The sequence below is a fragment of the Meriones unguiculatus genome, chromosome 4, assembly GCF_030254825.1.
Source record: "Meriones unguiculatus strain TT.TT164.6M chromosome 4, Bangor_MerUng_6.1, whole genome shotgun sequence".
In the NCBI taxonomy this organism is placed as follows: Eukaryota; Metazoa; Chordata; class Mammalia; order Rodentia; family Muridae; genus Meriones; species Meriones unguiculatus.
In genome coordinates, this window is record NC_083352.1 from 10,978,214 (window position 1) to 11,004,240 (window position 26,027).

Genomic DNA, 26,027 nt, shown 5'->3' on the forward strand with positions numbered 1-26,027 from the left:
TACCAGAATCCTAGCATTGCCTTATTAACTCTCCCTCCTAGCAGCATGTGCGCATGCGCTGCCGCTCATTTAGTAAAGAAGCCAGGCTGAATCAGAAGCAAGCCCCAGTGAAGACCGTGGAAGGAAGTGAATAGACTCCTACCCCACCACCATGAGTCTAGATCCAAACATCTTCCAACAAATGCTGGGGAAATGAATGCAGCATCTCAAAGGAAGAGCTATGCTGGACCATAGAGCAGAACTTACTGCCTGGGCATGAACAGACTGACAAGCGCAATCTGCTAATAGTTAAGAAGGGAAACTATCCAGTCATCAGCTAACCCAGGGTGGAACTCCATGCACATGGGAAGCACACTATTTGGCAACAAGTTATAAGTTAGCAATGTCTACCTCAACTCCAGAAAGATTTGCGTACAGTGTACACAGCCACTGTCAAGCTTATAAGGACGTGAACAGCCCCACCCCCACTCCCAGTACAGCAATGGTAACACAGCTTGGAGGAGAGAACAGCAACAGTACTTAAATCAATACTTCCACTTGCTGGTGATAGTTTAAAATGAGGAATGTGCCCTGTAGGCTCATGCGTGAACACTTATTCGCCAGCTGGTGGTGCTGTTTGGGGAGGTTATGAAACCGAAAGGGTACAACCTTTTTGGAAGAGGTACTCCATTAGGGGGCAGTCTCTGGGGATTTAGAGCCTCCCCCATTTCCTGTTGCTCTCTTTGCTTCCTGGATAGAGATGAAATGTTACCAGCCAGCCCTCTTCTCCTGATACCATGCCTCATCTTCCCTGCCATGAGGATTCTGTACCTCCAGAACCCTAAACTAAACTAAACCATTTTATGCTTAAATCCCTTCAGTTATGGTACTTTATCTTCTGGTGGAGAACTGGATACATGGATGGACAAGAAAGAATGAAAAACCCAGGCTCAAACTCATAAGAACATACCCGTCAGGCATCTGACAAAGGCACAAGACAGAATCAACAAAAGGAAGAGTGACAGCCCTTTCAAACAGAGCACAAAAAGTGGATATAAAGACGTCAAGGCTGAGCTTGAACTCATGACTTATAAACCCCACAAAAATGAGTTTACATGCAAAATAGCCTTCAAGTTAAAATGAGAAGCTACATTCATTTAGGAAATCACATTTCATGATCCACCAGTTTCCAGAGCTAGGGAAGGGGTCCATAGATTTTACCCACAATGAGCAGGGCTTCATGTCCACCCACTGGGCATCTCAACACTGAACCTCTATTCTGATACAGTTCATGAGCAAACAGAAGATGGAGAGATGAGTGAAAGATACAATAGTTTAAAATTTCTGTTCTACAGAGGACTAATATCATGAACATGTGAAGACCTCTCAGGTAAAATATAAAATACAATTAGAAGACATGAAATAGTCACACAACATTCTCTACAGAAATAGTCATATCTTTTATAGTAATCAAAACAAGAAACACCCCCAAGATATTTGCTAGTGAGTTAATACTAAAGTTGTGGTATGTCCACATTAGAAGCACATAACACCAGAGGGAAGAAGCATAACCCAAAGTACACTGCATGATCCTAGAACAACCATGCAGGAACAGCATTTTTGAGACAGAGTAATGCAGTAGCTGTCAGGAGTCTGGAGTCAGGGATGAGTGGGAAAGAGCGAAGGAGGGGATAAAGAGATGGCTCTGTAAACTGTCTGCCACATAAGCATGTGAAACTGAGATTGGATCTCCAACACCCACATAAAAGCTGCCAGGAGTGGTGTGTACACCATTGAGACTAGCAGAGTTGGAAAGACAGGTGGGTTCTTGGAGCTCACTGGCCAGCTACACTCTGAGCTCAGTGAGAAACCCTGTCTCAAAAACTAAAATGGAGAGAAATAGATGAAGATATGCAACATCAATCTGTCCTCCTTGTGCGCTCTCTCTCTCTTTCTCTCTCTTTCTCTCTTTCTCTCTCTCTCTCTCTCTCTCTCTCTCTCTCACACACACACACACACACATCATGTAATAATAGGTAAACATATCATAGGCTTTATGGGGCTGAGGTTGCCCAGCATATGTACACATCTGACAAACGAAGTCAAAATAAACTCAGACATGAGTAATATCTGAAACCAAGCCACAGGAATGCTTAGGTATGGACAAGACTTCTTGCACCTCTTACGTTTAAGACTAAAACCAATCCTAAATTTACCCACAAGGGAATATGTTTCCCGAGATAAAAGACTCAATCGGAAGCTGTCTTATTGCTATTAAGGGTTGATATTTATAGAGATAGTCACTTAGAATTACTGCAGTAAACGAATTACTCCTCACGCCCAGGACTACAGCTCTTTTTTTTCCTTTTCCCTGCAGAGTCATATCCTGACATTTTAAACTTGAAAACTTATTTTTCTTAGAGACAAGAGGCAGAGAAAGACAAGCTAATGATGGACTAATCTGGGGTCCAGAGAAGACCTTTTACACTATCTCAGAGTGTCCTCGCAGGACTCCAGGTACCCGGGAGCTACCTGTATATCATACCAGATGTGAGGTTTGGATTGTGTGGGCCACAGGCCACATTCTCTAAGTGCTAAATGGATTGATTTCTAATTACAATTTACAATTATGAAAAGTAAATTTTTTTTCTAGACAGCATTTAAATCGATGTTTTTCTGTCTTTCATCCTAACAGAACTTGCCTATGTACTCCATCAAGAAAGGGATCATGAGGGCATACTCTTTGTGATCATATAAAACATACCTGACTGGCACAGGCCAACTCTGTCTTTTTTCCTTTCTTTTATTCCCACTCTCCCTCTTTTGCTCCCTTTCTTTTAGAAATGCTGAGGATGGGCCCCAAGGCCTTATGCCTCCTGGTCTTGACCCATACCCTGGACCCTGATGTTCTTTAAATGTAAAAAGAATGAATCTTTCCATCTCAGGCCAGCAAGGAGATGCCAATCACAGCCACACCAAGGCAGGGGCTGCATCTGGAAACAGGTTGAAGACAGGGTGATGCTTCCCTGAGGATTAACTCATTTCCTTATTATCTAACTCATATATCTAGCCATATGGAGGCTGCTGCTCACACATGGATTCCTTCATCCCCATAGACGGGCGGAGTTTTAAAAACCCATATCCTGTCTTGCAATCCTCAGGACATCCACGTTAACACAATCTCCTGCTACCGCCAGCTAGAGCGAGGCCAGGTAAAGCAATATCTCCCCTTGCCAGTTTGCAATTTAATTTTGAGAAAATTGTCAATATATATTCTCAGAAAGAGCTCAGCAGAGATCTGTTAAGTTAGTTACTTCATTTTCTTTTGAGTTTGCCATGCTATACAAATACCCTGAGAAAATCCATTCTTCTTTTTTGGGAGACTGGGTGACAGATGAACCCCTGGACCCTTAAGGATTTTGTTTTGTGTTACAAAGGTTGAGAAAGTAAACTCCATGAAAAGAAATCAGAGCTCTAAAAACCACATTTTTTTTTTTTTAGCTGTTGTTATTTATTTATTTATTTTCTCACTGCGGTTTATTCAGGAACCTTGAACAATCTTCTGACTCTGGGGAAAGCCAGCCCACAGCTTAAATAGCCTCTGGGTAGCCAACCCCAGCGTGCCATGTGGGCAATGCAGATAGGTCTACATAAAAACCACATTTTTGAGTGTGCTGTCTCCTTCTTACTCCATTCCCGTTCCTACGTATCTTCCAAGTTCTAAGTAAAATCCACAGGTCCCCCAAGAGGAGGACGTGAGATAGTGGACCCAGTGTACTCAGTACCAGCCTACCACACAAGGAGCTGAGCTCTGTGTGGTTGGAACTCTATATCAGGAGGTTCCCTGGATCGATAGAATGCCTACAATGTAATGGATCTCAGCACATCTGTCATTTGCCCAAATAGGTTATAAAGCTCATACTGAGAATCATGCATAGGACATACTACTCAAATCAGGTTGTTGGTGTGTTATCTGGATTTACCTGCTTGTTTCGGAAGCCAGGAGAATCCTCAGCATTTCCCTTCCCTATAACTGAGGGCTGGACACTAAGGAAGTGTCCCCATGGCTCTTCTTCCTCTGCTGCAGCTGATTAGATGTGCTTTGCTTCTGGTTACATTATGTTTCCCAGAGGGCACCTCAATTTGATTCAGTCAGCCATTTAGATTTTCATTTATAGATCTGAGCTATTACGCAGAGGTCCTAAAAACATTTATGTCATTGTAACACACATTTTGCCACTGCTTTCTTACCAACAAAGAGCCTTTAAAAATGAGAGTATGAGCTTAGGTTCTTAATAGCAACCCATGGGATGTTCTAGGGCATTTCCTTACTGCATTTATATTTTAATGTTTGCATTTATTTAAAAATCATTCTCATTTATTTTAGTGGCATCCTTTTAAAAATCAGATGTTATGGTAACAATAAAGCCATTTCATGTCTGGGTTACATTTATTAGCTAAGTTTTATATGTGACTGGTAGCTATGAAAATAGAGACACCGAAGTAAAATGACTTCCCTTAGGGTCACAGAGATAGAAAGTATCATCGAATCAAAAATTCCATCTTGGATTCCCAGCCCATTTGTATACAGTATCTGAACCCTTTGCAGATAATGTCACAAAGCCACAGGATGCCAGTGCTCCTGAGGGCCAGTTGTAAGCGTGCTAATAATACAGGTGCCCAGAGTTGCCCTAGAAAACTCTGTGCTTTTAAAGGAAAAAAAAAGAGCAAAATATTGCACTTTCTTAGTTCAGCAATTTGGCAACTATTAATAATATATAACCATAAGTCATATTCATCATCTGCACTCAGTTCTTCCTCATCCCCTAATATTCAGTCTTTCTTTTCTCTTTTCTACATGTTGTATTATACTTGTATGTACATTTGTTTATGTGTGTATATATATATATATATATATATATATATATATATATATATATTACTGGCTAGACCTAACATATTACAGGAAATATGTGGGTTTTTTAACCTGAGAGTATATGACCTTGATTGATATCATATGTTCTAAAACCACCAATTTTGCTGCAAATGTTGTGATTATAGTTTTCTTTAAAACCCAATAATATTTTATTATATAATATATACACAAAATTTTCATTATCCATTTATCTGCTGATAGACAACTTGGTTGGTACAATTGCTCTGCTACTGTCAATAAAGCCAATTGTTTTTCTGGTTCTAACTGTTATGAATTTTCATTTTTGGTGGTGGATAAGTTTATGAAATATATTTGATATCAAAAGCATAAAATCCAACATGTAACACCATAGGTTCTGTTCTGAATGATTGTGCTAACTGGATAGACTACAATTGTGTAGTCTATGGGTCTAGTTCATTTCAATGTTTGACTGTGTTTTATTTGAAATGGTTTTATAATTAAAGTAATAAGTACATAATTACATAAAAGCATGTATGCATGCCTGTATGTGTGTGTGTGTGTGTGTGTGTGTGTATGTGTGTGCATGTGTAGGTATTTGGGTAAATAAATACTTTCACACTTCACTTTGGTGAAAATGTAAATTTTCATAAGTTTTCTGGAATAGCTGAACAAAAGATAACAATCTAAATCGCAACACCCTTTACCTCTTAAATTTCTTTGCCTGAAAAATTTCTTGAAGAGGAGTGATATAAAAAGATGGGCATTCCTAGATCACACACTTTATTTTGATAAAAACAGATCTGATGAAAACTGACAACCCAGATACGGAAGCACCTGAAGTGGACATCAATGGCCACCGATGCAGGTCAGAGAGCTTCCAGGTTCAGGAACATGAAGGCGCCTACAGCATGATACCTGCAGACTGTCCTGAGCCCGCTGGAACACTGGCCCACTTATTCTGCAATCTCTGCATCTTTTACTGCATTGTTTTATAAAGCATGTCGGTTCCCGGAGAACATATGGCATTATCCCAGAAAATAACTCCATGAGAAAACACCTGCTCACACTGGGGAGGGAAGAGAGGGACCAAAGGGAGGCTTTAGATGGGGACATGCTTCCTGATTTCTGTCCTTTGCTTTGTCACTCTCATATTATTTTTGCCATAAACACACTTTTAAAAAACAGTGAAAACAGTTCATACTGGTAAAATGTGATCTTCAGTTAGTTCCCATAAAATCAGAGTGATTGCTTTCAGTGTATCCAGGGAAGGCAATTATCAATGTAAGCCAACCAATACCTGCCCCCATCACTGAATGTTGAAAAGAAAAGCAAAATGGCATACTCACACATACAAGACGGATCTGGTGTCCCCCACCTTCCCAGCATCCCCAACTGTCAGGGTGTCATATCCTCTTTCCAACTCAAACTCTTCAAAAGCAAGCTTGATGACCTAAGTTCAAAGGGAAGACAGAGTTACTCGGTATAATACGGATATTCCATGGCAATATATGTTAATAGTTTCAGTGTTAGCTTTGGCTCCTTAATTCTGATGGATGCAAAAACAATTCTCAAGTTGCCTCCAGTTTCTACAAGAATAGTCCAAGTTTGGTTGGCCTGAATTTCAGGATTTTGTAGAATTAAAATGTTCTTTTTGCTTCAACTTACTGTGAGCTATAAAAGAAATTTACCTGACTTTACTTCCTATCAAATACATAGCACAACACCTCAGATGCTTAGATTAACTGAGAGTAAGCCAATAGAAAACATTGAAATACTATTGCAGTTAATGAGGCATGTTGTAGTTGATGAGACATGATTTAAGGACACCCTAGAATGAATCTTTTAGAATTTATTTATATATCCAATGTCCATCCCATTTGTCTTTCTAAGTGAGGTAGGAGAAAACAAGTAACAGGACAGGAGCCTACCACAGAGAGCCTCTGAAAGACTCTACCTAGCAGTGTATGAAAGCAGATATTAAGACTCATAACCAAACCTTGGGCAGAGTGCAGGAAATCATATGAAAGAAGGGGGAGTTAGTATGATGTGGAGAGGACAGGAGCTTCACAAGGACAAAATATATCAGGGCACAGGGCTCTTTCATGAGACTGTTTCTTCAACCAAGGACCATGTATGCATATAACCTAGAACCCCTGCCTTGATATATCCCATGGTAGCTCAGTGTCCAAATGGTAGCCCAGGGTTCTCTAATAATGGGAACAGGGACTATTTCTGACATGAACACAACAGTGAGCTCTTCAGTCTCTTCCCCCACCCCCACCCCCCGAGGGAGGATCAGCCTTGCTAGGCCACAGAAGAGGACATTGCAGCCAGGCCTGAAGAGATTTGATAAGCTAAGGTCAAATGGAAGGGGAGGAGGTCCTCCCCTATCAGTGGACCTGGAAAGGGGCAGGGAGAAGATGAGAGAGGGAGGGTGGGATTGGGAGGGAATGAGGGAGGGGGCTACAGCTGGGATACAAAGTGAATAACCTGTGATTAATAGAAAAATAAATAAATTTTAGAGAGATTTTATTTATATAGAACTCATGGTATTATTCCAAATAACATAAGAGCATTCTGGGGGTGAAAAGTAACTGATCCAACACTACTCTTAGCTGAGCAAAATCTTGAAGTTCTCTCTCTCTCTCTCTGTTTCTCTCTCTCTCTCTAATCTATTTCTATTTTCTATTTCTGAGAATGGTACTCGAGATTTTTCCTACACTGGGCAAGTTCTCAATCCATGAACAGCAGTACCAGATCATTAGATCATTGGATGGATGAATAGATGAAAAGGTGGATGGGTTGGTACATGCTAGAAAAATGGATAGATATGGGCAGATAGACAGATGGATAGGAAGGTGGATAGCAAAAAGAAAACAAGAAGATACATTCTCCTGTGCTAAAATAATAATTCAGTAAAGAAGCACGACCTTGAGTTAATTTAACCTTTGGTTGGGCATATAATAAAAAATACTGGTATACATATATAACACTGACCATAATTAAAGAATTCTATAAATAATATACTTGCATGTGATAATTAATATTACCCTAAACATCAGACGAGTTTCTGTTTGACCCATCAACAGACTATAAGCAAGTGAACTTACACTTCTGTAGAGCACAGAAAACTTTTCTCCTGAAACAAACAAACAAACAAACAAACAAAATACTCCCTTTGTTGATCAATATTGTGATCAAGGAGAAAAATGATCAAAGCTGTCAGGAAGTCAGGCTGAGCCTTGGATATTCAGGTATACAAAGAAAAGATATCAATAGATTATCATAGATGATAGATACATAAATAAAAATAGGGATAGGTAGATGCAATACACAGATACTATATAGTAGATGATCAATAAGTAAGTAATTAGTGATGACAACTGACAGAAAATATATTATTCAAAGAGATAACTGGATGGATAGATGGATGAAAGGATAAATAAGTAGATGGATAGAGATATGTATGTATGTACGTATGTATGTATGTATGCAGGATTGATAAGTAGATTAATAGAAGAATGCATGGATGATAAATGGTGGGATAAGTAGGTTGATAGCTAGGTGGGTGGATGATATGTAAGTGGATGAATAGAGGAACAGATGGATGGATGATCGATAAGTAGATTGATAGAAGGATGTATTGATGATGATGGTAAGGTGATAAATAAGTAGATTGGTGGGTAGACAGCCAGGTTATAGCTAAATGGGTAAATAGAAAGATGGATGGATGGATGGTAAATTAAGCATCATCATTCTATCATATAGAAGGACTGGCGGATAATGGATGATGGGTGGACGGTAGGTAAGTGATTAAAATGTGGGTGGATGAACATATGATTGGTGATAGATAACTGAATGGATAAACGATAGTATAAAAAGATGGATCGATGAGCGATGGAGTGGCACATGGGGGTAGGTGAGGAAGGGAGGCAGAGAGGAGGGGGTGACTATGAAGTGATATGTCAAAAGCACATTTTAATGTAGCTATTTATGACTGAGTGTGTGTACCTTGTAAGAAGAAGCCGAATGTCTGCCTATTAGAATATATATGTATTCTAATATATATATTATATATATATAAATGTAAATGAAGCTAGAAGTAAAGTCAATGTTCCTAGGACAGAACTTAACATGTACAGGTAACACACTCTTTAAATGGCTGCTTTTTTTTTTTTCCTAACAATACTGGTAAGAGATACATTGTCTATATTATTATGCATTCTTACTAAAATTAGCAAATAGATATTATAATTTATTTAAAATCTACTAATTCAAATTGTGGTACTTGTATGAATGCTTTATTTATGCTGAAACAGGTGTGATGTTGACAGCTGTCACAACCTTCTGTGAATGAGGACTGGGAGGGCTTCTTGCCTCTATTTTCCTCTCTCCCGACTAGAGGTGAATATGGCCACAGAGTAATAAGGTAAAGGAATCAGAGACCCCATCCTAGGCTTGTGTTTCTCGTGACTTTCCTATGCTGACTTGTTTAGAGCCTGTGGGTAATCCCTTTCAGGTTTGTTAAAGCCACTTTAAGCCACTGGGCACAACAGACAGTGTACTCCCCAGAGAGGGCAAGGAGGAATACAGCTGAAAGGGGAGATCAGAGCAACTGCAGGAGGTGGAACAGCTCCCAGGGCCCTAGCTGCATGGAGAAGCTGAGATCTTACCTGGATCTCTGCCCCCTGTAGACAGCACACAGGCTCCTGCCTAACTGGTGTAAAATCTCACTTTTTCTCAGTTTTTTTATTTTACCTGACTGATGCTTTCAGTTCTATACCAGTGGTCTAAGAAAGGAAGTTTTCAAATTAGAGAAAGTACTTCATTGTCAGCAAAAAACACCTGGCATTCCCTCCATGTTAGGACCCCTGGGGTAATTCTGTCCATGTCTTCATGCTCACTAGTCTTTGGATTCTATAGTTAGTTAAAACCTTATTACTATTATTTTGGCATATCGTGTTACGATACAGAGATCTTCCTAAAGTCTTCACATGAACTACAGATACATTTCTCCTTCCTTTTCAGTCTATAGAGAACATGAATCTGCAACAACTAGGAAGCAGAGAACGCATGCATGAGCTGCCCACTAAGTGCACATCTTAGTGTGTTTACTAAATTTACGGAGATGTATGTGACTGTGGCACTCTAGTGCAGTGGGTGTTAACGGCCTCCTTGTTTTTTATGGGATTGTTCCTTGTAAATGGGGAGACGGATGAAATGCTAGCAGGCACATGGCAAATCAGAACTTCAAGCTGAACCTACTTTGAGAGCTGAAGTCACCTCAGTAAGTTGTGTGCCAAACTTGGAAGAAAAATAAAAACCAACACCATAGATACAGTTATAATATAGGCAGGTCATTAGCAAAACAATCAGTAGCTCACCTCAGTTCCCGATGCCCCTCAAAATTCTGCTGAGGCTCTGTCATAGACAATGCAGCTTGCATGGAAGGACTGAGCTCACAAATGTGTCCTTATCTCCCTAGTCCTCAGCCAGCATCAGTCATTAGACTCTGACAGTGATGTACAGGTAGGAGATCATGAATGAGCACATTAACTTTACATGTTTATTGCCTGCCTGTTTAACACGGTTACAAGCTCCACTGCCTCAATCAGAAGAAAGAGGAAAAGCACACGTTTCTAAAAATGCTGTAGTGAAGAAGAAAGAAACAAAGAAAAAAAGAAAATCAAAGCAAGCAAAAGACCAGTAAGAAGAAAAAAGGCCAAAGCAAGGCAAAACCAAACAAAAAGTCCACAAAAGTGCCTCTGAGTTTTACCAAAATATATTGTCTAAGAAAATTAATTAGAGCAAATCTTTGTTCAGAAACAAAACCAAAATCGTCTACAAATTGGTGATCCACTCTCTCCCATCAGGGCATGAGGAAGTGTGAATCACTTGAAAGGATTTTCACTGGTGACTATGGATATTCATGAACGGCCAAGAGAACACTGGTGCTTAACTTAGGATGGCACATACTCTTTCTCAGGTTTGCTGTGACCTTCTTAAAGGGGAAAAGACACTTATCTTCTCCCAGGTAGTAGGCACTAAGGGGGAATAAACAAAAACCTTAACTGAAAAAAATAACTTGGGGAATTTTGCTGCTGGTTTTTAAGTAAGTAGGATAAAAATCACCACCAGAATTCAGCCTTTTAAACATGACAGACAGGAAAGCATTGCGGGCAATGCTATGGTTCAATTTTAATTTTACTGTTCATTTTCATATCACATTAAAAGCATATATTTTTCTTATTATAGAATATTTTCTTGTTTTATTTTATGTATATAAATGCTTTGCCTGTGAATGTGTGTGCATGTATATATCCATGTGTGTGTATGTCTGTCTGTGTGTGTATATGTCTATGTGTGTGTTTATTATGTTTTCCATCTGTGCATGTGTGTGTTTGTACCACATACGTGCCTGATGCCTATGGAGATGAAAAGAAGGCACTGGATCCCTCTAAGTAGAGTTGTGGGTGGGTGTGGGCCTCTGTGTGGGTCCTGAAAATGAAAACCTTGTCCCGTACAAGAGCAGCAAATGCTTACAACTGCCGAATAGTCTCTTTAGCCTTAAAGTACATTTAGTTTTCTAAGTAACATGCTTGTATTAGAAATCTCGTGATGGCAGAGAAAACTAAGCAGAGGAAAAGAAAATACAGTTGTTTAAAAATTTACAGCATTCTCATGAAAAAAATTCAGAAAAAAAAAACCTACATCTTGGAAAAACAATTCATAAAGCCTAAGTTACAACTCTGGGTTGCCCTTCTCCCCAAGGACATGGTTGAGGGCTCAGAACACACGGCAGGGGTCCTGGGAACCCAGAGCCTCCAGACATTTGACACATTCAGCTTCAACTTGTTTATTGGAAGGAAACTGCCCAAGTGTGAATTTTCTCATGAAAACCCAGCGATAGACAGCTGGTAATTATTAGCACTGTTGCCAATATTAATGTCTTACACATTTGCAAAAATATTTTTTGTATTTCTTTGTTTGTTTTTTTTTCTTGTTTGTTTGGTTTATTTTGTTTGCCACAGGGTTTCTCTGGGTAGCCATCGTTGTCCTGGACCTGTTTTGTAGACTAGGCTGGCCTTGAACTCACAGCGATCCACCTGCCTCTGCTTCTCAGAGTGTTGAGATTAAAGGCATGTGTCACCATGCCAGGCTAAGGTTTCTATTTCTTATGAAATGGTAATTATCAAATGTTCTTAGCAGTTCTCAGTGAATTTGCTTGACCTCATAATGGTCAGTCCTAATGCAACTAAAAAGTAAACAAATGATAAAAAAGTGTGCCTAGGACAGCCAGCATCTGGAGAAATGGCCCATCTGAAGCTCCTATTTAAGCTCAGGAATGATCATATTGTTCTCAGGCTATAAAATGGGGCAATGTGAAGGAAAAACAGTTTGGCATCTCCTTATAGAACCATACATACCCTGTCCATATTCTACAGTGCTGGTAGAATACAGAGGAGAATTCTTACATCACTCCAAGCACAACTATACCCTCCTAGCACATGCTATAAAAAGCAAAGGAAAACAAACCCAAACAAAAAAGAGAAGCCAGGTCTGGGTGGCTCCTTATACAGGTGAACATGGCTCCTTTTTCAAGCAATCTGTCCTCTGCAAAATGAGAATGGCTGGTTAATACAATGTTCATGTGGCCCAGACCTACAAGTGTGTGTGGGAGCTGCTTGTCCAGGATACCATCTAGCCAGTCCCTCTTATAGGAAGTCATTCTACAGCAGCCAGGTTTTGCTGTGTTCCTCTCCACACTTCCATCTTTGTTTCCATAGTGTTTTGTCTCCTGTATGGACAAGAATAATCCATACCTTAAAATGTCTTTCCAATGAAAACTGTAAAACAGCCAGTAATCCTGTCAGGGACTCAGAATAGTTACAGAACAACAGTAGAGATTACCTCGCTCAGCTGGGTGAGCTAAGGATGGTAGTGGAGGAAGGCCAGCGTCACAGCCACATGGGAGGCAGCTGCAGCGGAGAGAGACCCAAGAACCTCTCCCAAGCCCCTGCCAGGGAAGCAAGAGGAATTCCTAGAAGAGCCCAGAAACTTATTAAAATGTGTTCTCAGATGTGTGAAACTGCAAAGGGTATTTATTAAAATTGAGAGACTGGGAATTTAAAAGTCACAATACAATAACTGCAAAAGAGAGAACCAGAACATCATTAGAAGTTGGCAAAACACAGAATTAACGCTCACATCAATCAAACAGAGACGAGAGGCGTATCTTAGGCGGGACTCTGAAGGAATAAAAGATGAAAGGCTGGTGGAAGAAAATGACAGCTCTCAAGATAAAAGCAAGGATATTGAAGTTTGTGGCACTATAACAAAGGGTGCAGGATCAATAATTAGAAAAATCATGGAACACACATTTTACAACTTATTAAAGAGTTGAGACTGGAGATTAAAGGTGGCTCATTATAACTCGTGCGAACAAAATACAGCTACAAGGAAATAAGAAGATGGTGTCACCACAAAGCCATTTAACTCTAAGACGCACTGAAGGATTCTCTCTGCACTCTCAGGAGAAGAAGTGGATTATATTTCAAGAAATACAAATCAAAGGTACTTTCATTTTTTAGTGGTACATCAAAATGGGTAATTTACACGGCCCGGATTAAACAGTAAAGGATGCCTTCCTAGCACACCTATTCAGCAGAGGTGTGTGTGGAAGGGAAAATCCTGCTTTAATGTCTCAGGTATTTTACTAACATATCTCACTATCTACAGCTTGGCTGAAGGGCGCATTGCAAACAAGAACAATATTTAAGGGATGAAGAAATATACATAAACTAGAAAATAAGAAGCTAGACGATATAAAATTTGAAAAGAATGTTTGCATTTACTATAACACGGTAAACAACTTATTTAAGTAAGTGAAGAATGGCGTGCAGTTCTGTGGTTGAGCTTTAATGCCACACTTTCTCTTCAGAGGTGGAGCATCATCAAGAGGTGATATGTTAGAAACACCCTGATGCAGATGGCTCCAGGAAGCTGGACTCAACTATGGCTCATGCCAGAGCTGGTTGTGACCTCAGGGAGCTCGGGCTGAATAAGGTGAGCCAGCTTCGTGGTGTGTCCATCTGAGTGACCTTTGACTGGTATATACCAATCATCTGTACTCCGTGAGGAGAACAATGGGATTAAGAAAGTCCTCATCTCAAAGGTCTCTAAAAGGAGTCATGAGATCAACACAGTTATAGGAAAGAGGGGAATGAAGAAGTGGAGCTTGATTCTTACCACAGCTGATAGAGGATGAGAAAGTACATTACTTATAGTCAGCGTTCGATGATGTTCCAGAAAGTCCTGGTAACAGATCATTTCTTTTTTGAGACAGGGTCCAGCCAGTATCCCTGACTGGCCTGGAACTCACTATGGACCAGACTGGAATCCAGCTCAGGATTCCACCTGCCTCTACTACCAAGTGCTTGGATTAAGGTTCTCAACCTGTGGATCACGACCATTTGGGGGGTCGTATATCAGATATCCTGAATATCAGATATTTACATTATGATTCAGAATAGTAGCAAAATTAGAGCTATCAGTGTCCAAGTGGGTACCCTAATAAGGGGAACAGGGACTGTTTCTGACATGAACTCAATGGCGGGCTCTTTGACCTCCTCCCCCAGGCCCCTGAGGAAGGAACAGCCCTGCTAGGCCACATAGGAGGACTTTGCAGCCAGTCCTGAAGATACCTAATAAACCAGTATCAGATGAAAGGGGAGTTGGTCCTCCGCTATCAGTGGACCTGGAAAGGGGCAGGGAGGAGATGAGGGATGGAGGGTGGAATGGGAGGGAATGAGGGAGCGGGATACAGCAGGGATACAGAGTTAACAAACTGTAACTAATATTAAAAAAATAAAAAAATAAATTGGAAAACAATTTAGGGCTATGAAGTAGCAACAAAATAATGCTATTATTGGGGCCACCACATGAGGGATATATTAAAGAGTCACTGCATTAGGAAGCTTGAGACCTTGTGGGATGAAGGCATGCAACACCAGGCCTGGGGGTTTTTTGGTCCACTACAGAGCCATGGTATGTGGGTACTCTGGATGGCGTACGCGCAGCGAGGGCCTGGGTCAGGATCTCCAGCCTGGGAACCCTGGAGATCAGTGCAGGGGCCCAGCTACAGTGACTCACTTCCTACTTTTGTCACATTTTGTTTATTATCCTGTGGGTTTTTTTTTTTTTCAAGAATCTTAGATGGCTTAGAACCATAAAGACACAATGAAATCATTTCCTGTGGAACAATTTGCATGCAAATGTTGGCATTATCACTTACAGTGATTTGCCCCCAATGGAGGAATTTCATTTATGATCTGGGGTAAATAGTTCTTTCCCTATAGGGCATTTCAGGAATTTAACTTAAACATTACAGGTATAAAGTGCCTGCCCTGGAATTTGGCTAAAACTTCAAGTTTTGTAAATAGAGTATAGTACTAGAATTATGGAAAAAAGTCACAAAATTCAAATTAGCAAAATGTACATAGATAAAGTTAATAATTAAAATTTTAGGGACAAATTCAATCATAAGACACAATGGATGGAATCTATTTAAAAGATATTGGAAAAAAAAAAAAAACCCAAGCAAGGTAGCTTTGCTGAGAAGTTCAAAGTGGGTGTGATTCTCATTCAATTTCATCCCTAGGAATGCTTTTTAAAGTTATGGTAAGATAAATCTAAGACTTATGCTAACCTCAGTGAACTAAGACCAATCATATACCATTTGAGAAAAAAATTGAATTCAAGTTACTTGATTAACTTTGTGTGCATTTATAGTGTATGTGTTGTAGAAAATTTCTACAATTTTTATTGTTATATTTTATGCTAAAAACAAAAAAGCATGAAATTACTATTTTGTCTAAAGAAAATAGTGACGAAATTCCCCCATGTGACCCATCAACCATAGCTTTCTACCATGGTGTCACAGCACAGACCATGGACATGTTATCACTCTTCAGAGTGAGAGTCCAAAAGATAAATTAGCAGCTATTATTAAGACCTGAAGTAGGTGGGTGGAGAAGTCCAGTAATGCCCTGAGGGGAAGGACTGCCTTACTGCATTCTTTCCCCACCTACTAGAGATAACAGTTGCTAGGAAACTGGCCCATCCCCCTAGGGAGAGACACCAGGTCATTATGGTCTGGGGACCTTCCTATAGCCAATTGATTCAAAATGGAGCATTTTGACCAATAGATGCTTGCCAGGCAGGAATCGCCCCTGCCTTGGGCATGCTGGGAGGGACCAGAATCTTTAAATCAGCGGTGGGTGGGTGTGGGCCCAAGCTGCAGCTTGTAATTTACAATAAAAAGAACCTCATGTATTTATAGTGGATTCTGTTTATTCCTGGTCTTTTGGGGTTCGTGAACTGGGCAGAACAAGAGTAGAAGCCTCAACTCAGCTCAGTTCAGAATTTAGTTGTGGCCATGGATGCCTGTCCAATGGGGGGGGGGAAGGCTTCAAAGCATAAACTACTCTCATATCTGGTACTTATCTGGATATGTACATATCCAGTACTTATCCATGTATCAGTACATATCCTAGCCTAAATTGAAGCGATAGGAGCTGGCTGCAAGCCCTTGCTCCATTTGCCACTGAACATTTGACCTTTAAGAGGAAACCACTTTCCCACCCATAATCCTCTTTTCTCACTTCATCCAGAATTAGAGTTCATATTTGCTGAATGAGAGTCTTCAAGTGAATTAACGTTAAGTGTGGGGTAATATCTGAGAATGGGGGAGTACTAGGATGCCAGGCCACTGGACATGACATCGCTAGACATACAAACCCACAGCAGTTTTGGCTACCCACACAAGACCTCTACAAGATCAAGAGATTTAAATTTTCTAGTATGAAGGGGGAAGGGTTTCCTGATACGCAGTCCCTAGCTGAAGAGCTAATGCTGGTTGATGTCTGCTGATGGAGGGAGAGCCATTATTTTCCTTCCGAGGACTATCATTGGTAGGTTGCTCATGCTCCCATGGATGATGCCACACACAAGAGTATGTGAACAGAACTAACTGGATTTAGTGAGTTAAAAGAAACAAACCAAAAAGACATAAATATAGAAGGCAGATGGAAGATATGTGGGGGTGTTGGGGAGGGGGAGGGGATAGATGTGGCCAAGACATATTGTATACATATATGACATTTTCAAAAAGTTAAAAATAAATAAACAAATAAGTAGACTAAACCCAAATTACCACATCAGAAGAGCAATTAAAAACGAGGCATTAAGGCCAAGTGTGGCTGTGCACGCCTTTGATCCCAGCAATTGGGAGGCAGAGGCAGGAGGATCACTATGAGTTCGAGGCCAGCCTGGTCTACAACATGAGTCCAGGACAGTCAAGGCTACACAGAGAAACCCTGTCTCAAAGACAAACAAACAAACAAGAATGCAGCATTCATGCGTGAAAAACAACATGTTGTTAATACAGAAACAGAGATGAAATGATATTAAAATGGCCAGTGACAGACTTACTGTATAAACAATTCTACACCTGGAGAAAGAGCTAAGCACTTGACAAACTTTGAGAATGATAACTCCCTAACCCCAGGCCTGTGGTCTAGATAAGCCATTTAATAGTGTGCATTTTAGCTACCTCAACCTCAAAACACAGAAGTGGGGCTGCATTTTGTCTAACCATAACCAGCTCTGGATACTTTCATAGTTCTCTCTGTGTCACAGGCTAGACCTGATGTGTATACTAGAGATGCTGACCTGTGAGAATATATTAAGGAAAGCTTTGTGGAAGGGAAACAGTGGACTAGGTGCGGTGGTACAGGCTTGCAGTCCCAGCTCTTGGGAGGTGAGGGTGCGGAGAAAGGGAGTTCATCCTTTACTTCATGAAGAACTTATGACCAGCCTGAGCTATGTGAATCGCTGCCTCAAAAACAAACAAACAAAAATAGCAAAACCAAAAGCCACAAACCAGCAAAACAAACAAACAAACATGGAAAACAGAAAGAGAGGGAAAACAAGTTAGAAAACCTCTGATGTCTAATAGTCTCCATTTCCAGAGAGGGAAGCTGTTCATGGGTGAACTGGGTTCTGACTGTACCCTGCTTCCTTAGCTGTGTGGAAGTCTGCCAGCCCAGCAGCCAGGTGTAAGGTTACCTGGTCAGGAAAGCAATTATCAGGTTGGCAGATTCTGTAGTCATGGTAACAGGGTGAGGAGATAAGGCCAGAGCTCAGCTCTGAGGCTTCCCTCTCTCCCACCTGAAGTTTCTCATTTCTTTGGAGTGTGAAGAGAAGGTGCAAACTTGTCCTCTCACTGGAGCACACAAGCCCCACACCAGCTTTCCTCTGAACCATTAAGGCACCATAGCAGATTAAGAAAACACAGCAAATGACAGAATGAGCCATGGACTACAACACCGTGTTTGCATTCAGGTAATGGATTCTCTGCCAAGAATGAGAAAAGGGATGCGCTCTTCTGGCCCAGAGAGATGCCGGGTTGGATGGAGCTTCTGGCACTTCCTGCCTTCTGCTTCCTCCCTCTTCCACCCTCAGCCCTGGTCCTTTGCTCAGTTCTGTATTTTCACTGTTTTTCTCTACTGATGGATAGGGGTGGGGTGGGGGTACAAGTCAAATGAAAATGAATCATTGAAATGAAAATAACTTTGGAAGCATAATCCATGACTTACTTGGCCCAGCACGGGGGTGGGGAGGGTAAGGTACCAACCTAGGCCCCAACTACCATCACAACATCCTAGAAGAATTTTAAAAATAAGCCATAGGAAATCACAGTCTACAGACTCACTGAACAAACAGTGAAGTGAAGTCACCCATTCTCTCTACCTTGCAAAAGAGTATGTCCTGGAGACGCTCACTCAACTTTCATATAAAGAATGGCATGCCATTGATTTAAACACATATTTTGCCTAGATTAAAAAACAAACAAACAAACAAAACTAGCGCATACTCCAAGAAAGGCTGAGTCTCATCATGGGCCAGAGATAAAGTCAGGACTCAGCACTCAGCTATGATTTTTTTTTTTAATTCAGAAAATACATCTCTTAAAAATGATTTCAATTTTAAGTTTCTTAAGTCAAAGTTGGACCATGAGTTTGTGGATGTGTTTCTTAAAGGTTTGTTTAAATCTGTGCAATCTTGTGACTTGATGTTTTTGAAGTACTGAGAGTCAAAGCCAATGTGGTGCTTACGCTAGACAGACACCCTTGTATGACGCCCTGTGTATTGCTATGAAAGCCATATGTTTTAAAAGCCAGTGTAGGCACCATGTAAATGCCTCTCTGACTGTGAAAACACAGATATTCTTTCCAGAAATCACCATGGCTAACAGCTAGGAATATCTGGGTTAGAAGTAAAAAACTGTCAAAATGAACTGAATTTAGAAATGGTCTCATCTGCCATGAGCACATCTTTGGTCCAGGGTAGACATCCTGGGGTCCATTCTGTGGCATGACAGATCTTGCCTCCTTGTAAAGCTGTGCTCTGGAGAAAATCACTTGTTTCTTGCTCTTGCTGTGTCCCCAACCACTAGTGCAGAGGTACACTTGTTAACTCACTCATGCAAATGTCCACCATTTCAATGCAAATGACTTCCCTGCCAGGTTGGACTGTACCTAGAACAGTACAAGCCTGTACTGTACTGGGAACCAAAACAAGCCTTCTCTCCTTTAAACGGCTTTTGTACGGGTATTTTGTTATAGCAACAGAAAAGTAACTAATGCCACAATTTAGGGCAAATGCATGATGACCAGCCTGCTACTCCCAGAGTCCTGCATACGGTGGCACACTCTGCCATCCATAGGAGACTCTACTGTGTCTTGCAAAACACGGTGTGTGCCCAGCAGCTCACTGACACCCCCAGGATGATTCTCCATTGAGATCTCAGCCGGGGGCTATGCCATATCACCAGAGTCTCTGCTGACTCTCTCTTCAGGCTTTAATCTCCACATCTATTCCACACATAAAGCTGCCTTCTGAGGACTCATGCCAGACAAAGGCTTGTATTTATTTTATCATAAATTGAAGGTTTTTCAGCTCTCTATCCCTCCTGTCATTAACAGGATGATAAGTACCAACACTGAAGACAGTTCAGCTGTATGATAGGTCACCCACAGACAAACACTAGACATTATATTGTGCCAGGGCACAAAGAAGTCTTGGATATATGGTTTAAAGTTATGCAGAAACTCAATTCAGAGAGATGTAGGAGAAATATATTCTGAGCAAACAGCAGAAGCAAGTAATTATATATTATTGGGCTGGTGAGATGGTTCTGTGGGAAAATATGCTTGCCACCAAAATTGATGACCTGAGTTTGATCACCTAAACTCACATGATAGAAGGAGAGACTTGATTCCTGCAAATTCTTCTCTGATTTCCTCATCTGCACCTGGGTGTATTCACATGTGTGTGTGTGTGTGTGTGCGCGCACACTTAAATATAATGAAATATTAAGATAGTAAATATAATGAAACATTAAAAATAGTTCCATAGTGCTTTTACAGTATGACTATGGCACATAGAAGTCAACCTCAATTATAACACAAGCCTGTCTCGTCTCTGTGTATCATGGATGATACCTGTTTTCACCAGGAAAAAAAAAATAACAAAAAACAACAACAACAAAATGAGCTAGGTGGATCTCACAGCTGTGATCATAAGTGATGATGTGACTGTCCTGTGTGATACTATTGTCGAAACAAGTTCATTTTGTCCTAGAACCCCCCAGTGCCTCCCTTGAGTATATTCTATTGGATAGAGAGTATCAGGAATTATTTGGTTAGTATAACATGGAGAAGACTCTGAAGAAGTATAAAAGTGATACTATTAGCTACTTTTTTGTTGCTGGGATAAAACACCCTGACCACAGTAACTTATAGAAGAAAGGGTTTACTTGGGTTTATGGTTTCTTTTTTTTTTTTCCCTTTTTCAAAAATTTTTTATATTAATCACAGGTTATTTACTTTGTATCCCAGCCATAGCCCCCTCCCACATTCCCTCCTAATCCCACCCTCCCTTCTTCATCTCCTCCCTGCCCCTTTCAAAGAGTACAGAGAATCATATGAAAGAAGGGGGAGTTAGTATGACCTAGAGAGGACAGGAGCTCCACAAGGACAAAATATATCAGGGCATGGGGGCTCTCTATGAGACTGTTTCTCCAACCAAGGACTGTGTATGGATATAACCTAGAACCCCTGCTCCGATGTAGCCCATGGTAGCTCAGTAATCAAGTGGGTTTCCTAGTAAGGGGAACAGGGACTATTTCTGACATGAACTCAGTGACTGGCTCCTTTACCTTCCCCCTCCCCCGGAGGGAGGAACAGTCTTGCTTGGCCACAGATGAGGACATGGCAGCCAGTCCTGAAAATACCTGATGGACTTGGAAAGGGTTTATGATTTCTAATATTTAAGAGTCAATCATAGCCTGGAGAAATGGCAACCAGAAGCAAGCAAGCCAAGGTGTGAACAGCTGAGATTGGGAGGGGAGGAGAGGGGGAACTACAAGGGGGATACAAAGTGAATAAATTATAATTAATAAAGATAAAAATTTAAAAAAACATTGAGTACCTTGCTCAGAATAAGATGCATATGACAGGAATTAGAATGTAGAAGAGTGTAGCAGTCTGTCATAAGTTAGGAAAAAGCTAAGTAATTTTAAGCAAAAATAAATGTTATTTTTAGATATAAAACATTTATATCATATATAATTTATTATTATAATATAACATTATAATGTATATAATTGTAAAATATTTCTTCAGATTAACATACTTAAAATATCTGATTTAAAAAAAAAGAGAGAGAATGCACTCTAAAAGCAAAAGCAGGAAACAGAGAGAGCAAGCTGAGAAAGGTACAAGGTTTTGAAACCTCAAAGCCTATCCTTAGTGATACACTTCCCCTAACAAGCTCAAGCCTCCTAAGCCTTCGCAAACAATGCTAACAGCTAGTGACCAAGTATCCAAATGCCCAAGGAAAATTAATGGGGCAACTTATTAAAACCAACACATTGACCAACTGACCTATTCAAATAATTAACTTCCAGTGCTACATTGGAGTTGGTTCTAAGAGGCTCAGGGACCTGGTGAGCAGACAGCATGAGATATTTCAAGGCCTTACTTAAGACTTTTATGAAAGAGTGTAAATGTTCTTTATTTCAACTCCTTTATGTTGCTTATTTTCTACATTAAGAAAGTAAGTTTGCTTCAATTAATATTTATTACTGCAACATATGGAAGGATTTTACTTTAAATGTAATTTTTTTAATCCTAAAATTGAAACTTAACAGTCAAATATGTTTATTACCAATTATCTTCAACTTTTGATTTTTCAGTATAGTCTATAGCTCCATGTAGAACACATTTAAATATCAGCCACCACTGTTGCATTCAAAATGAATGTGTATAAAGAATCACAATGGGACCATGAAAGTTGTATTCTCCAAGAAATTTTAAAGATATGAAAATTAAGTATCAAGTGAATTTGGCAATCCTATTTGCCCTTACTATAAATAAGAGTACTGTACCTGGGTCTCCCTTCCTTCCTTCCTTTCTTTTTTTCTTGCTTGCTTTCTTTTGTTCTTTCTTTCTGTCTGTCTGTCTTTTAACAGTTTGCATACTGGAAGGTTTATTTTTTTACTTGCATGTGACAATATAAACAGAGCTATTATTCCCTTTTAATGTTTTTAACTTTAAAAAATATTTATTTTTTCACTTTACATCCTGAACACATCCCTTCCCTCTTTCTCCTCCAGGTCCCACTCTCCTCCCCTCTTCCTTCTTTCCCCACTCCCTTTCTTCACAGAAAAGAGAACCCCCGACCAGCACATTCATTTGCATCAGGACTATTTATCCTTTTCCAATGAGGCCAGAAAGGTCAGCCTGGCTGGGGGCAAGTGGTCTAAAAGCAGTATCTGTGTATTTCTAGTACGCCCGACCAATGAGTAATAGCATGAGAATGTTGCCAGCCTGCCAGTCAGCACACAAAGGCAGCTACAGCAGCCACCCTGAGTCAGAGGAGCCCAAGACCTTTGCAAAGGTTTCTCAGGATCACCATGTATGTTTAGTAGTGGAAATGTAAGCCATAAATTCTGTCCTCTTTCAGAAATATCAATGAAAAAGGAAGTAACTGGCTTCCAGAGACAGGAGGCAGGGAGAGGAGGATTCTCCAGCCTCTTCACCATAGTAGGGATAGGGAGTGTTGCAGAACAGTTCATAGTCCTTAACATCATGTTCTACAATAACATAAAACTTTCCTGTATCAAACTATGGGTCTGACTTGCTTCCGAAATGTGTCAGGGTCTCCGGGGTATTGGAGTGGCTTATTGAAAATGAGGAAGCAGAGCGTGAACTGTGCTGTGAATAAAGCTACTTCTTGGCCACAGTTGGAAACACTGTCTGGTTACAGATTGAGGTTAAAATGATAGAAAGAAACCAGTGCAAGCCTCTAACTTCTGCCTATGGGTGTCAGTCTCCTTCCTGTCCTCGATATTAGTGGGTTGCTTCCAGCATCTGTGGAGGTGGAATTCACATCTCTTCCATGATGTTGTTCTCTGTACCGCAGGGCCCTGGATCTCGGCTCTCCAGTGGAGAATGGGGGTTCTATTTCTGTTAGGGGCAGCTAGAGAACTACAGGGTAAAGTGCTACCCCAGGGTGTAAAAAAGGTTTTCCACAGAGTGTTACAGTTTAGCTCTTTTATCATGAGAACAGGTTAGCTCTTTTAGCATGAGATTGCCAGTAGTAGTGGAAGCTCCAGCATCCCAAAGTCTGTGGTGATTCCAAAGTGTTACAGCTCTTAGGCAAGCTGCTGTGCTAAGCAAGGAAGAGGTGCAGGCCAAAGCCCATGCCTGGTTGGCTTGTAGCCAAGACACAGGCCTGGTGAGGCCTGGCGAGGCCCAGGCCTGATGAGGCCCAGGCCTGGTGGGCTCAGTGAGATGTGGCCTGGCAGAGGATAAATGAGGAAGGAATCTCTACAGTCTTGAAGTGAGAAATCACATACATTTATTCCTGTGAAATCAAGAGCAGTATAAACCCTGGGCACAGGGAGGCATTTCAAGGGTGAATATGCTTGATTCACTGGGGTCTAGGGGTCAGGAATACTTATTGGTCCTATCACAGGAAGAAAAATACAGTACTTAATTATCCCATGGCGGGGGGGGGGGGGGATCTCCAAGTACAACTGAAGGTCACTGCTAGGCTAAGATCTTTAGCAGGGTGGGGCATTTCTAGGAATTCCTAGATGCTTGCTAAAACAGTTTCCTTATCAGAGAAGGGTCTGGCCTGTAATCTGCCCTGAGGGCTGTCTGATGCTCCTTACAAGACCTGGGGTCACCCAGGTATCAGGGGAGACTCAGAACCCCCTGCGAAAAGGGAGTCTGTCATGATAAGCCAAGTACAAATAAATGGCCATCAGGAGACTACGGACTTACTTTAACCTTATCCAGCAGACCTCCACACCATGACAGCCGAAGATTTTGTACCACCTCAAAGGCTGCCCTTAGCCTTCTCTTTTCTCTCTTTCCTTCCTCATCCCTTCTTCCCCTCCCCTCTTTTTATTCCAGTACTGGGAATCAAACTCAAGGCCTTACATATTCTAGCCATTTGGTTGCCCCAAGTCAAAGTCCACAATGTTAATGCCCAGGAAGAGTGCATTGTAATTTACATATCACTCCGGAAAGGACATTCCATGAAGAATAAATTTTAATTCATCAGCCACTGATATTTCTGAGCCCAGGACAATATGGATATTGTGTTATAAATAGTTTTAAAAGTTGCCAGGGAAACAAATGGAGAATTTTCTATGAAGTTGCAGAACATCTCAGCCTTGTGGGAGAACAGACTCGGAAGTGTCGGGAGCCCCTCACAGTGGACTGGTTTCTAAATGAGGCACACCAAGTTTGAGTTATTTTACTCATAGACTGATGTTCTCTTGTCTTTGAAAACCAAGGGCCCTCTCTATCTCCATAGCAACACTATTGTGAGACTCAGCACAAATTAGGCAATTTCTCTTTGAATATCTTTCAATTGCCAAAGAGACTTATTCACACTTTAAATTTTTTTTTTTTGTAGGTTTAAAGCCACAAACACAGAAAGCAAGACACATATGGGGGATGGTTTGGAGCACAGACTATATATGGGACCAAGGAGATAGCTGTAGGAGCATGGAGAGTTCATGGCTTCCCAGAGAAGGAACTCGGGCACTACTGTGGCCATGGTCCTTATCAGGTCTGAGCCTGTGTACATCTAATCCTTCTCTGCTATGTGTTTAACTCTACATCTCTCAGGATTGCCCAGGAATAACACCTGTTACCAGAGTGAAACCTTGAAAAGATCCACTTGAAAATTATTACAGGAAGAGGAAAAATGAAAGTGAGGCGGAGAATACCACCTGAGGAAGGAAGAAGGAAAAAATGGCGGCAATGTTTATTTCTAATTGATCCAATAAAGAGACCTAGAATGGAAAACAGCTGTCCTCTGATTTACAATCTACACAATCATCTACAAAGCAGCGGTGAGATTTGTACCTAAAGTCAATTTGATAGAAATATATATATATATATATATATAGTCTCAGATTGCCATTGTTCCTCATGAAAAGCCTTCTTTCCTGATTTTGTAATTTGTAGTTTGTAGTCAAAGTCTCACTATATTGCCCAGGGTCACTGAAACTCACTATCTGCCTTACTTTTCTCCCTCCTCTGTGTCTGCTAAGAAGTCTCATTTCCTATTGCTACATCTGCAATACTAAACACAGAGTAAACACATACTATCATATATATGGCTTTCTTTGGGGGGGGTTGCTTTTCTGGGAGAATGTTTATCTAGCCGAGGTAATTTCTCACTTGCAACATCAGAGAAACTCATTCGGCATGCTCTCATATGCAGAGGCTTGGTCGGGGCGGGGGGGGGGGGGGGTGATTGACAATAAATTCCAGAAAATGAAGACTGAGAAATTAATACAAATGAAGAAACCTGGAGTGGGGAATTAGTCTGAGAGGCAACAGCAGACAAATCACATAGAAACTAATGAGGAGAAAACCCCTAGTTTACATGTAGCATAGACAATGGATTTACTCTGCCAATTGAGTGAAGGATAGATCTTTCTGCTAGACACCCACAGGGGTGGACTTGAGTAAAGAGTGCAAAATCCTCTATTTAATCAAGA

The 26,027-nt window shown here is 40.7% G+C and overlaps 1 protein-coding gene across 2 annotated transcripts in view; it reads right to left on the minus strand.

Moving 5' to 3' along the window:
- The window catches only part of Csmd1 (CUB and Sushi multiple domains 1), a 1,585,983-nt gene that overhangs the window by 377,181 nt on the left and 1,182,775 nt on the right, over nucleotides 1-26,027 (minus strand). For both annotated transcript variants that reach the window (XM_060381443.1, XM_060381442.1), the window contains exon 11: nucleotides 6,223-6,326. In XM_060381443.1, coding sequence (XP_060237426.1) covers nucleotides 6,223-6,326 — 104 coding nt within the window. The remainder of the gene's footprint in view (nucleotides 1-6,222; nucleotides 6,327-26,027) is intronic.